Source organism: Lonchura striata, chromosome 22 (genome assembly GCF_046129695.1).
Source record: "Lonchura striata isolate bLonStr1 chromosome 22, bLonStr1.mat, whole genome shotgun sequence".
NCBI classification, from domain to species: Eukaryota; Metazoa; Chordata; class Aves; order Passeriformes; family Estrildidae; genus Lonchura; species Lonchura striata.
This window is the reverse complement of record NC_134624.1, coordinates 506850-521556: the sequence shown is the minus strand read 5'-3', so window position 1 is coordinate 521556 and position 14707 is coordinate 506850. Positions and strand designations below refer to the sequence as shown.

At 45.0% G+C, this 14707-nt stretch overlaps 1 protein-coding gene across 8 annotated transcripts in view; it reads right to left on the bottom strand.

Moving 5' to 3' along the window:
- DNM1 (dynamin 1) overlaps positions 1–10017 on the bottom strand; it is a 64268-nt gene extending 54251 nt beyond the window's left edge. For all 8 annotated transcript variants that reach the window (XM_021551424.3, XM_021551425.3, XM_021551428.3 and 5 more), the window contains exon 1: positions 9694–10017. In XM_021551424.3, the coding sequence (XP_021407099.1) occupies positions 9694–9854 (161 nt within the window). In that variant the 5' untranslated portion in view covers positions 9855–10017. The remainder of the gene's footprint in view (positions 1–9693) is intronic.
- Positions 10018–14707: the final 4690 nt, after the last annotated feature.

Below are 14707 nucleotides of genomic sequence, written 5' to 3'. Positions count from 1 at the left end.
CATCATGACCCAGAGCAGTATAAGCTCAGAGTAAATCATAAACAAGTCAGCAAGGCTAAATATCAGCATAAAACCTGTGAGGGCTACAGCTTTGGTGCTTATTGGTTTAATTCTGAACTAGCAAGTCACCAGACATATTCCCCTGCTGACAGGGAATTGTTCCTGTGCTAGAAGGCAGGTGGCAAATGGATAGTCATTATAAGCCTCAAATTTAGAGGTTTGTAACTACATGGATGAGGAAGAGCACTCAGGGCTGAAACAGTCTGTTAATTTGACAGAGCCCTGAGCCAGATCCTATATAGCTTACTCTGTCTTTACACATGTGAGAGTGGCAGGAAGAGAAAGAGGAGGAACTGAACAAAGACTTCAAGATTTTTGCCTTTGGGTACTTCTTTCCGTGTTCTAAAAAATTCAGCACCGCCTCCCTCATCACTGGATCTCCATTCTCAATTTTAAAATAAAGGGAAACACTGTAGTTTCTCCTAGTGCTCTCCAGGGTAAGTTAGCTGTGCTGTGAAAACATTTGCAGATGTTGAGAACCGACTGCTCAGCATCTCTGTAGGCTTCTGCCTATTGATATAAGAAAGGGTCTGAATGCAGCTGAAAAACTACTCTGAAATACAGCTGCAATTTATGATCAGCTTTTATCCAGCATTACAGCAACACTGCCTGGCTTTGCAGCCAAAATCCACAGCAGTATCAGTTTAACACCGGTTGTGCCCTCTCATAGGCATCACACATACTAACTACACTGACCACTCTTGCAGCAAGAGTTCTTCCCAGCCCCAAAATGACAGTTTGAGCAGTCAGACAGGAGCCCAGCACTTCCCATGTCTGTTATGGTTGTATTAACTCTTCACCCTTCCACACGGCTGCAACAATGCAGCCTAAAGCCATACGAAACAGGAAAGGGAGAGTTAAAGGAGACTGTTGAAGCAATACATTATTAAAATAGTATTTTTCGGCCCCAGAGACTCCAGTTCAATTCCCATTTCCGTCACAAGTGAGGTACTGGGTTTATTCCAAACCTCATTTATTGTTCATTGCAACTGCAATACAAATATTCTAGCAGAGCTTATAGTTTTGAGACTAAGCCCTGATTTTTAGGAAGGGAAGAGATGACAATGCAGGTCTTAGAAGCTTAGGGATTCTTTATACTTGTCTCCAGAAGCATTTAGGGAAACGGCATCTTTTAGGGGAAAAAAAATAGCCTCAAACCTCCATGATAGAAATTGCTGTTTTCAATACAAAAGCTACACTGCTCTTCTGTTCGCTCAATTGCTGTGGCCAGGGCTCTAAGAAAAGCCACACAAGTCACAAGACTTGCAGAAAAATGGCAGAAGCTGGCAAGTTTGCTTCCAGTCAGCAAGACACAGCTTGAGGAGCTTGCATAACGTCTGCTTCCAAGAAGCTCCCAAAAGCATGTTATGCTGAATTGCAAGAAGCTACTAACCAGCGACCATCTCGCTTCCATTTGGTCATGGCTGGGTCTGCCAAAGCTTTCCATGTCAGATGCTCTGGAGAAAACAGAGACACTGTTAGATTTCAGACTCAGGGCTCATTATTCCTGTACTGTGTCTTGAAGGAAAGCAAAGCAGTTATCTACTACAGTCAGCACCAGGCTCAGAGCTGGTGACAAACCTGAAGGTCATAAAGAAAGCAAACACCAGCAACTTAATTGTCCTGTCTGCCCATCTACATAAGACAGCTTAAGAAAACTGTGGAGCCACTTTATATTCAACTGTTAATAAAATATTCACTAATGGACATTGAAAACAAAGCTGAACCTAACTACAAAGTATCAATGAGTCACTTGGAATAATTGTTTAAATATCTAACATTAATTGTGCCCTCAGCTGCCCATCAGTGTTCTGATGAAGTCCTGCCTGCTCGTCAGTAAACACTGAAATGTTCTCAGCCCTCTCTTCATAGCTAACTTCAATGCAAACACATCCAGTTTGCATTATTAAACTCCATCAAGTCACTCAAAAATAGGCACGATGTGTGCTTTAGATGGATCACAGATAAATGTAAATTAAGCGAAATAACTTTTTGTAGTTTTTCCAGAATCAGTACCTGCTTGCAGGCTGACCACCTCCAAACCTGACCAGAACATGCAAGTACTGAAAGTCCCTAGGTACATAAACCTGGGCTCTCTCCTCTGTAGGGCTTTGCTACCCATCCCTGCCCTGAAAGACCATGCTCAAAAATTCAAGTGCTACCAGGCCATCTAGGACAGCCTCTCATCTCACGTGCTTTCTAAGAACACCCTCACTCCTCAAATCCTGCACCTGATCTATGCCAGCAACCAAAGGTGGCTGCACCAGACCCAACCTCTGCAGAGCAGACTTAAGTAACCCGCAAAATACTGAGCAAACCGACCTGCACAAAGAACTAAAGCTCTTGGCACAACACTTCTAGAGAGAAGGCAAGCCTTTGCAAGGGCTCAGACAGCCATTGCAGTGCCATCTTTACAGTTTTCATTTATTGCTATGAAAAACAGTTTATCACTTTATGCTTAACCTTTCCCAGTGATAGTTCAAGTGTCCATTAATGATATACACCCCTACATGTCATGGGAGACACCAACAGCCTTTAAGGATGGAGAAAAAGGTATAAAATTAATCACTAATAATTTATCTTCAGAGCAAAGAACAGAATTCTACCTCAAGGCTGAACATGCCCATTTGCCTATAATAAGAGACAATATTCCTTAACCATGAGATTCCACTCTCTATCAGAATGTGCAAAACCAGGTCAGAGGCCAGGAAATGAAAACTTCAAGTAGAATGAGAAATTGTCCCACAAGTAAGCTATTTTTCCCACCATGCATGACTAGACTTCTGGGTTTGGGGTTTGTTTTTTTTTTTTTTGGAACAGATTTAACTTCATCCCTCCTCCCAACTAGCTGTACTCTGACTCATATGGTTACAGATCTGTGAATCCAAGAAGGAGGAAAGTATTACAACCAAAGTTTTGGGGGTGTTTTTTTTTAATGGCATATCAAGGAAGTAGGATTACCCTGCATATTATCAGTAAATCTCCTTTCAGACGCCGCCTCAAAACCAATTTACATTGGGCACACAGGCTGAACACCACATGCTTCTTTCTAGATGACTGCCTGCCACCCCTTCACTAACTCTTCTGGTTTTGCTACCCATGCACTGCCTGAAACAAAAAACTAAGTACTGGCTCACATGGGTGGAGCACACATGGGTTTGTTCTTGTCCAATAAATTCAATGCTCAAGGCATCATAATAAGTTTCACCCCAGCAGCTAGAACACAGCAAGAACTGTTTTCTTGATTAACTTATGCTAAGTTGTAAGCTGCTTCCATTTCTCCTTAAAAAGAGCCATCTTAAAAAAACCTTATTCAGAATTTTTACTCACACTTTTACAGACAGACTCAATCCTGGAGTACAAAGTAGGGACATTCAGGAACTCACCAGATCAGGAAGGGGATTAACTTCCTGCCTTAGAACAACATTTTCAGAAGCTGCCTCAGATAGAAGGTGTTGCAGACAGACTCCCACTCCTTCTATTGAAGTCTAGCAGGGTTCTGCCTGCTCTGAGCATCTGGAAAAGTCAGGGTCAAGGACTTGGCTTGGTATTCCCAGATAGGTATTGAATGGCTTCTGAAAACAATCAGCACCCTTTAAAAACAGTAGGTCATCTTTGCTTTGCCTGGTTTTATTAAGGTGTTTTGACTGTGTGATAAGCACACCAAGTTTTAAAAAACAGGAGCAGCTGACAGTTTAACTTTTGGGAACTTCTGACTCCTTTCCCCACTGGTTCTGTTCCCTCTTTACAGCCTTGTATCACTGCATCCTGTTTACTGAGGAAACAAAAAATTCCATATGTACTTATCTCAAAGTACAATAGGAACTAATAAAAAAAAATCTCAAGATGTTCCAAGATTCTCAACTTGAGGATTAGCATGCTAACAAGGAAGAGTCCACAAGGAAATGCAGCATCCCTGATCTGTCGGCTATCAGGTGATGAATTCCAGCAGTGACAAGGCAACCTGTCCTTTTCACACACCAGTAGGTCCAAACACCAGCTTGCATCACACTGAGCACCAGCTTTCCCACTGGATTGCAGCTGGTCTCCTTTTCCTAGGTAAATTCTGATATGACCTGAGACATGCCTTAAACATCCCTTCTTCTAGAGAATATAAGGTTAGTGGGCAGTTAACAAGAACCATGAGATCATCACTGAAGAGTTAAGCTGAAAGATACAGCTAGAAAGATCTGCAGAGAACATGTAACTGCTGCAGGAAGTATAAAAAATATTAGACTTGTACTTATTTGAGCCAACCCCGATAGGATTAAAACAAGTTGACAACAAACACAGCTGCATATATGAGCACTGAGATTCACAGGGTTTTCCCTCACAGCCATCCATGTTATGTTATGTTTTAACTTAATTATGTACCTTCTTCTAGCATTCCTCCTTCCACATGTGTTTGCTCAGAGCTCTGCAGATTTCTCTTAAGTGAAATTATTTTATCTTGGGGTCTGCTGTAACACATTACCCATTCCTCTCCATGCTCCATATTGGCTTCCTTCCCCAGTTAATCCAATATGAAAATAGGTATTTTCTTCACTGGAGACGAAAGACTGGCTGCCATTGAAGGATTTATCTGACCATAGTTTATTTCTCTAAGCAGCAGAATCCTACTCCTGACTCTTGCACCATCCATTGCAACCCTAAGTAAGTCAGTTCACAAGCAGTGCCTGTGTTTATAAGCTGCAAATAGACAAAAGAATTTGACTGGCTCACAGATGTATTTATCATACAACAATTAAAGGTCCATGATTTGCAATTAATCATCTCTCTGCCAGCACACATCTCAAATCAGAACCCTCAAAAATTTAGAAGAATCACTCTTAAGAACCTCTTTTGTGGCCAAAGCACGTGTCATGAATGTATCTTCTTGTTTAAATTTAAATCTGCTCCTGAAGTACTGCAGTGATGCTCAGCATTGTCCAGTACAACAGACATTCCCAATCTACACATAATGTAGCTATTTTACAATATTTGAACACTCAGTCCTCAACACTCAAGCTCATTAACCACATACTGCAGAAGCCTGAACAACTTAAAAGTACAAAGATCATCAACAAAACAGTTTTCCTGCAGGAACAGGCCAAGTATCTGGATCTCTTTATGCATCCCTTTAGGATCCTTCACTTCTACATAGTTGCTAAACATTGCTGTTGGTCTCTGAAGGTATTTTTCTGCGGAAGCTTCCATAATAAAGCAAAGTATGCATTATCAAGGAAGGCATTCCCTCATCATATCTTGGGGGTGTATTTATCTCTAAATGACTGTGGAAGGTATTAAGTTGCTCCTCAAAGTTATACCTGAAGCCAAACTAAACCCTTTGGCTTCAGGATCTAGTTTTGCATCACCATTATGGCAAAGAGACACTTACTGCTAGGCCCGTGCCTGATTTTGTCACATCTTACTGCAGCTATGCCTAATGAGTATTTAGCCTTTTGACTGACAAAGGCATTGCAGTGCTGCATTTTCCCTGCTCTTCTACCCATATGGAAATTTCATTGTTAGGAGAGGCAAGGTTAGCCCAACATGGTTGAGTTTAGGCCCACACCTGTAGGCCACACATGTGATTCCTTCTAGGCAACACACAAACATCAGGGAATTCAGCATATACCATCAGAGCCTGGCAACAGACTGGTAAGTACCCCTATTTTGGGTGCACAGCCTCCAAGAGAAAATTCTTGTAGGGTACCAGATTCCAGATCAGGTCCGAGGTCAAGTAAACACTGATTCATTTCACACAAGTTTGGCACTGCTTAGGTCCCTTGATCATAAACAAGATGGTTTCATCTCCATTCAAGTCCTTCCACCCACTGTTCCCAGTCCTTAGTCACTGCCTCCTCAGCAGCCCCCTGAAACTCTATGTTCTGGAGAAGTCAGAGGTGCCTTGTTTTCCCTAGGAAGAGCAATGCAGCTGTCCCACAGGGCTGAGCAGCACCCTGCCTTGGATCAGACACCACCACAAGGCACAGCCATTCCAGGAACCAGCTGAACACAGCCCAGTGCTTTCAGTTCTCCTGTTCGTAAAGCACAGGTAACAGCAATACTCCCAGAAACCCAAAGATTTGTGTAACAGTGCTCTGAGATCACAGGATTCAAAGAAAGCATATTTGTTATTTTCACATGGTAAAGTAAGAGTGGCATGAACATGGATGATTATACAAACAGCCTTGTGGGCTGTCTCATACAATCTCCTCAGTCATTTGGGCTCTTAAGTCAAATTAGCACATACCACATGCTTTGTTCTTTTTATCAGACCAATTTTGCTGGTACAGTTGCCAGCTCCAAGACCTATTTATTTAGAAAAGGATGCTGTAGGGAAGCAATGACACCTTAAGAACGGACAAAATGATCACTGAAGTCCCTTCCAACCCGAGTTATCCTACAAGCTTATAACCACACCAACAGGAAATGCCTGGAGCTCACACAATTAACCTTCCTTCCAGTTCTGGGGCCCAGGACAAACCAGTCTGTGGACAGATGTGTCACCTGTCTGGCTTCTACATGGCTTCTTGTTTCTTCAGCAATTTTATCACCACCAGCCGGTATCCGAGTCACCACGCTGAGATTCCAGCAGCAAAAGCACACATAGCAGCCACACTGACATCTGGTATTATAAATACAAGCTCTGCACTGTTGGATAATCTGTTAACAGCAGAGGAAGTGTCACCAAAAATGCAATTAGCAGCAACTAGTAAGCCACTGAATTCAGGAGGAAAAAAAATATTTGTTTGGTATGACATGTAACTAAACAGTGATTGCAGGCAGTATCACTCCTCCCTGCTCGTAGGTTTCCACTGAATGTGGGACTCAGTGCTACTGCAAGGTGCCTGCAGCAGCCCTGGACTGAAGCCCTGCCACAACACAGGTCTGGCAGGGGGCAGGTGTGCTGTCCTGTTAGGGAAACGTGATTTGATGACAATTTGAAAGGAGCCCCACAGGTCCTGAGCAGAGAAACCAGCCCTGGCAGGGCCTCCAGCCCCTGTGCTGAAGTGTCTGCATCATGCTAATCAGCCAGTACCAACCACATCAGCATTTGGTCTTGCACAGATTTCCATCCGCTCAGAGAGAAACTCATCAGTACTCACATTCCCTGTGCAGCAAGCAGCTGCTGAGCAATAGCTGCACCACCATCCTGGTATCAAGCAGGAGCAGTGACATATGTCATGTCCACACTACAGCAATAATTGTATTTGTACACAGTAGGTCTACACACAGTTTCTTCTTATGGCTGTTCAGACAAGAAAACATCCCCTATCACAATTACACTGAAGAACCATGCTCATTCTGGATACTATTTCCATAGCTCCTTATCATGGTTACCAATACCCACAGAGAAAGAAAAGAGACTATACATTACAGCAGGGCCCCAACACTATTTTAACAGGATTGGGATTTGCAGCATATACACATACATTATGTGGTAAGAGGTCTCAAGTTACCAGTCTAAACTAGCCAGCACTCAGGGGTATCAAATGGAGAAAGACCTTTTCACACTGACATTTTCCATTTCCCCTCCAATTATTTCCTCTAAATGCTTTTCTACCGACAGCTCTCAGCTCCTGCTCAGGGGACCTTTAATTATTTCATTTTCGAAAAGCCACAGCGCTGTAACTTGCTGCTAGAGAGACAGCTGATGGGACACGGTGAGGTCATAAGTTCTCCTGTGACTGGAGTCATCAGAAAGAGACAGAAGATAATTGAATTCATATATTTTCCACCAAGCAGATAAAATGCCATTCTAAATTAGTGCCAGTGTAGATGCATCAAGGATTAGTAAATCCTCTTGTGTGGTTGGTCTAAAGGAGAGGAGCAGTTTACCCCAATACACTGACTGTCCTTCCTCCAACAAATCCCCCTCTGGCCCAGCAGCCCGACATTATCTACGACACCACTGCAGCACTGCCTGCACAGATCCTCTAAAAAGGATTTATGAGCTTTGACTGCCAGTACTTAGAAAGCATGAAAACAGCAGGGCCAACAGGTGAACCCATTTTGCTCAAAGACTTCAGAAGATCCATTTTCCCCTTCTTCGAAAGCCACAGCCCAGCAAGTTTCTCACTTGGGTGGCAGGAATTTTATTTCTTTTCTGTGACTGTGGACAAACAAGTGGATTCTGGACTATGACCTGAGACTCAGTAAAATGTGTTTCTGCAATGTCTGGCCCTTGGCATGATCCCAGCATCTCTCAGGGATACACTGCATGGACCTTTGGAAGTTAGCTAGAAGAGATACCAAACTCTTCAAATTTTATATTCTTATTTTTTCAAAACTCTTTGATCTATGGCAGAGAAGAAAACATTTTATTTTGACCATGCTTTCTTTGTACCAGATGTAACCCCTGAGCTTTCCTCCTAGTACACCCAGCACTCACTGCTCAAAGATACCCTTGCACGGGTCCAGAATTTGGCTACTTGCAGCTAAGCAAGCAGTTAATCCACACCACAGACCCTTCTGACAGTGGAAAAGCCCTATAAGCCATCGAACAGCAAACAGCTTAAAAGAAAAAGTGGGGGTTGGGAAATGAGATCCAGTAGATGTTGTCACAAATGCAGTTTGCTGAAAGAGAAAAGCCCACGCAAGCATCTGACCAGGTATCAGCAATCACTGCTCTTAAGGCAAGTCCCCAGAAACCTGCGTGCTCCTTACAGCATAAAAAACCACTTTGATAACTAAAACCCGTATATAACTTAATACAATTAATTAACAAGGCCAGAAAAAAGGTGAGGAACGTTCCCCCCCTCCCTCCAGGTGTTGTGTGTCTGCACTGGAGGAGATACCCAAGCAGCGCGGTCTGCAATTTACTCAAGTTGCAGATGATGAATGCGAAGGTCACATGAAGGGAAAGCATCAGTATATTGCCTGCCACAAAATGGTAGCACCCGGGGATTTGAGCATATAGGATAGCTATAACCCCGTCCTTCCTATAGCCTCCCCGCAGCTCCTGACATGGCATCCGCTATGGAGGACAGCGAGCCTGGGCTGGGGGAGGGGGACGGAGCAGATTAAACTTAAACACCCTCCGCATCACTCCCCCCGCAGCGACAACATCCATCTCTGAGCCCCGCACCGAGCAGGGGACGGATGGGGCCGGCCCCCACAGCCCCTTCAGCCTCCTCCGTTATGTAACACCAGGACGAGGGGGGGCTGCCACCGGCCGCCAAGGTGCGGCAGTGGCGGGGACCCCGCTGCGGAATGCCCCCAGGCGGGGAGCGAGCCCTCCCTCCCTGCCTTCCTCCCGCGCCTCCCCGTACCCCTGCACCGCAGCGCCCGGGCGTCCTGCAGCGCTGCCCGCGCACCACACACGCGCCGAGCGGAGTAGCCGCGAGCGGAGCGCAGTCCCCGCTCCGCGCGGTCCCCGCACCGCGGCCAGAGCGCCCGCACCGCGCTGCCCGTGCGGAGCCGCTGCCCGCGCGGAGCCGCTGCCCGCGCTGCTCCCGCACCGCGCTGCCCGTGCGGAGCCGCTGCCCGTGCGGAGCCGCTGCCCGTGCGGCGGCTCTGCCCGCGCTGTCCCCGCACCGCGCTGCCCGTGCGGCGGCTCTGCCCGCGCTGCTCCCGCACCGCGCTGCCCCCGCACCGCGCTGGCCATGCGGCAGCTCTGCCCGCGCCCCCGGGGACACCCCCGCTCACCTCCCGACGAAATTCTCCAGCACGGAGCTCTTGCCGGCGCTCTGCCCCCCCACCACGGCGATCTGCGGCAGGTCGAGGTTGGCGTTCTGCCCGATGGCGGCGAAGGCGTCCTGCAGCCGGTTGACCAGCGGGATGAGATCCTCCATCCCGCGGTTCCCCATGGTTGCGGCGCGGCTCTTGGCACAGGCGAGCTCGCACTAACCCTTCCCGCAGCCCTCCCCGGCTGTGGGGCCGGTGGGCAGCGGCTCCAGCCCGCGCCCCTCGCCCCGCTCGACGCCGCCCGGGCTCCGCTCGCCTCAGCCCGCCCGCCGCGCCTGTGGAGCGCCCCGTGCTGCCGCCAGGGGGCGTTAAAGGTACCGGCGCCGCGCTGCATCCCGGGAGATGTAGTCCGGCGGCCGTGAGGGGCCGAGGGGGCCGGGATCGGGGCGGCGCGGCCCTGGTGTCTGTGCCCAGAGACCTGGGAACGGGGCTCGCTCCCAGAACCAGAGCAGTGCAGGTTACCCGGGGCTGCCTCTGTGTGCGGCAGGTTGGCACACCGGCGTGGCCCAGCCGGTGTGGGTGTGCTGGCCCCGCAGTCAGTCCCGGTGTACCTGTGGGTGAGCCCCGCACGGTGCCGAAGCCCTGTGGCGGTCACTGCCGCCAGCCGTGCAGCGCTGCAGCGGGCAGGGAAGATGTGCTGGAAGAACCCACTTGGCTCGGCTCCTACACCTGCACTTTGTGATCCTCACAGCCGCAACGTTTACTCAGTGCGCCATGGCTTGGTCACAGCACCTGTATGGGAGGGCTTTGTGTGGAGACAGCACTTGTGAAATCACCAAAATGCAAGAAACACTTGAGATTATTAAACTGGAGCTTTGCAAAAATGCTACCACTCTCTGAGCATCTGGCTAGAATAAGATGGCAGAGGTTAAAATAAGAATTTTTTTTTTAAGGTCTCTTCCAACCCATTCTATGATTCTGATGCTTCATTCAAACACAGATGTAAAATGTATCAATTTCTGTTTATAGCTGTAAAACAGTGGATGTGTTGCCAGGCTTGTTTTAGAGAAACACAAACAGGTGCTTCATTTTATGCACCCAGATTTTGTTTTTAAAATTACTTGTCTGCAATAAAGAGGGAACAGCTTGGTTTTATGGTTTTTAAAAGGGATAGATTTTTAATAAGAATATAACATGAGGCCATATTTGATTTCAAAGTACAGCAATGAAAACAAGTGTTCAAAAAAGCATCTGATGGCTAGCAATGACTCAGAAGGATGGAGAGTGTCGCATTTCAAACACCCCTCAGTTCGTGCTACCCAAGACTCCTATTCACAGCTCAGAGAGGGATGGGGGTGGAGGGGGAAATGAAGTACAAAAAACTGCAACAGATTTTGAGCTGTCTGTTTTGTTTTGTACAGCAGCTTTTTAGTTATAATAATTATAATGACTATTTCACAGGTGTCCATCAAATTTAATCCATGCAAAAATACCTATGTGGACATACAGAGAAACTGAGGCAACCATGGTGAGGGATGAATTTGCCCCATGCTCTAGCACATCACCAATGTGCAGGTAAGAACACTGAAGGAAGGGAAGGGAGCTGCTCCATCTGTACGGGTAACACCATTGTAGGGCATACGTGGGCAGTTTTGGGGGCTGTCAATGCTATTTTTTCCTCTCAGCAAATTACCCAGTAAATCTCAAGAAATAAGCTTAAGGAATTCAATATAGACTGTGGACAAAAGCCTTTGAGCATCCCTGCAGCCATTCAGATAATTTATGTTGAAGGATTCTGGAAAAAAACTGCTATAGATAGCTGCTCCTTGTAAGAGGTCACCACAAAAAGAACAGTGAAGAGTATCAAAGGCTCAAATAATGATGTCACCTTCCTCCCTGGATCAGAGCTGAAGCTCAGGGAACTTTAGACCATGAGGATCTTTGAAGCTTTATTTGAGGAACCAAAAGCAGAAAACTGACCTTTTCCCAGGGCTCGCTGTACCGTGAAGTTCACCAACTGCAATACAAAGACTGCCCAGTTGCATCACTTCAGTCACCTCACACAATTTACCAGCTGTACTAAAAACTCTCAGTGGCCATGGCCAGCCTCACCTGGGGCTTCCCCCCACATCTGTGGACCTGGGTGGGCCATCAGTCCTGCTGACTTATGGAGACGTGTTTGTCTCTGGTTGCAGTCTATGGAGTCTTTGGGTCTGGCTTTCACACATAGGTTGACTCCTTAGCTTCATCCCCATGTACACTGGGTAGATATTTTGTTCTGGTTGAGTCAGCTCTAGAACTAATCATTCAGGTGATATTTCTTTTGGAAAAGCTAAAATGAAACTAATCCATTTTCTTTGAGAAATGTTTGTGACAGACTATTGAAAATATAATATATCAACAGCTGATGTTGAAGACTGAGGGGAAAAATAAGATTTATATTGCCAGTTAAGGAGCTCATACAGTATAAAGGCTCATGCATGACTTCTTTGCAGGTGATTTTTCCTACACTATCTAGTTTTATTTTTCCATTAAACTAATACTTAGTTCTTAGGAAATGTGGTCCTTTGGGGGATATATGAGGGGTTTTGGCATTATTGAAATCTTAAAGGGCAAAACTGGACAGGAGGGATGAGAGGAGCTAATAGGGTGCTCTCCAGGCACACAAGAAAGCAATAAAAGAAATTATGGAATTGGAAAAACATGCAGAAATATTGGCGAATTTTGCATGGATCAGTATTAGTGTAAAACTGAGAGATGCACAGAATCTGCTCCAGCTTCTTTGTCCTGCAGAGCTTTTTGTAAGCAGATGAGCTCCAGTGTGTCTGCCTGCAGCATCACCCTAAACCACTCATTTACAGTGTGAAGTCTGGACGCTTCTGCAGCGACTGCAGCCGCCCAGCCCAGAGAGACTGACCCCGAGCATCCCAGACAGCGAGGCTTGGATTTTCTGAAGCTTTACGAACCTACTCCTCCCTCTGATGAAAAAGCGAACTGCAGGCACTCGGAATCGCTCCTAGAGCCTTCCATTTTCTCCCCTGCCACAAACTGAGTTGCAGGGATGTCTCAGCAAACATACCTTTTGATTCTGTAATACCTCCTACCTGTGACTTACTCAGCAGCATTTAGCAGACAGAGCAGGAAAAACAAAAGGAATTTCAATAACTGGAATGAATAGGAAAAATCTATTTTTTTATCTTAGTAGAAAAACTGAAGATGTGAGCAAAGAAAAACAAGAGGAATGAAAGATTCCCCCCGCCCTGTGCTATAAATATTTCTGAATGTACTTTAACATGAATCCCTAAAAATGCATGTGGCCAAGCATATGTGTGTTTCTATGTATGGCTATCAACATAACCACAGTTGTGTATGCTGATTTTGTCACCTCATGCAAATAGGACTCCCAGTTTAGTTAGCATAATTAGAAATAGACATTTGAGAGCTGGATTCTGTCCTTCATTCCTTGCCCTTGCAAAAATAACATATCTAGTCCTCAGAGGAAAAAAGAGGCAAAAATGTGGAAAGCAATTAGCTTGTGAGTTTCTAAGTTCCTTGCAAACTGTTTCTGCTGACTCCAGGTAGTGTGAATGTTTAGAACATTTCACTGTGGGTCTTGAAGTGGATAATTCTGGCCTTTGGGGTTCCTAAAAATGGTTATAAACACAGGTAAAAATTTTAATTGAATGGTTAAAAGTTCCAAAAAGAAACTGGTCTAGGATTGTCATTGTCCATACTAATACTACATGATACAGCTGATCAATAGTTAAAAATATTAACTAAAATTAGCCTCTTACATTTCCATAACTATCTAAAGCTGCATATAGAGATAGAAAACGCTTAAGTATCTATTTTCTAGGTACTAAAGTGCTACTATAGTAGCAATGGTACCACAGTAACATCATCAATCTCTTGTGGTATCAGTTACTCAGAGAAAAAAAGTTGATTTCTAATGCTCCTATTAATTGCAAAAGCTATTTGAAAGAAAAGCAGTCTTTAATTTTTGAGTTTTCAAATAGAATGCTTTTCTTTGTAGAATAACATAGTGAGATGCTTCTGCATCTTCTGTGCTTAAACTGAATTGGTGTGAAAATCCCCCAAAAAGAGGTAAAAGAAGGTAAATCTGGTGTATAAGACACTAGGACAGTATTATTGTGAGTGTAACTTGCCAGAAGCCAGAGTATACATAAGGAAAGAAAGAAGCTGAATGTTATACTCCATTAAGAATGGGATCTGTGCATGGATGTGATTTTAAATTAATATTTTAAGAGCAACAAAGATGAGTTCTCTGTGCTTTCTGCATCCTGTAGATGTCATAAAATAGCTCCTGGTATATATTTTAGCTTGTGAGACTGAAAGTCGCTAATAGGAGCTGATTGACCACATGGTAAAATGGATGTAAAAACTATTTTTACCTCTTGTGGGCCTGTCAAGGACTAGGACTAGGTTTCTAGAACTACATTACAAAGAATGAGGGAAAACATCCTTTAATGCACAGATCATTTTGGTTTGAAATGTTGTGTGAATCCAGTCATCCTCCAGCTAAAACAGACATGGAAAAACAGTGTAATTCCAGTAACTAATATCAGCTGTTAAGACCATGTCTGGTGAAACCTGACCCATTCTTTCAATACATAGACCCCCAAACTAGGAAAAGAAAGTACTTTAAAGCTCCATATGCTTTTTCTCCAAGAAGTTTGTGGGGCTTAAATACATTATGGTGAGAACTAGTTATATCCTGGTGAAATGGATGAGTAATCACACCATCCTTGCAGATTGCAGAGGAAATTGTGGGCACTGCAGTATGTTGGTGCTGTCATAGGCGCTGAGAAACTTGGGTTTTCAAAAGTGATGTGGCTTCACCAAGGGTTGCATACCAAGTCTTTTTCAAAGCCAAAATTAAAACATAAAACTGCACAGTGCAGTCATATGCTGGAAATTAGAAATCTCTGGTTATCTGCATGCCTGATCCCTGGAAAAAAATTCATATAGCCCAGCAAGAACTTGGCTGTATAATACAATCCAGCTCCTGAATAAA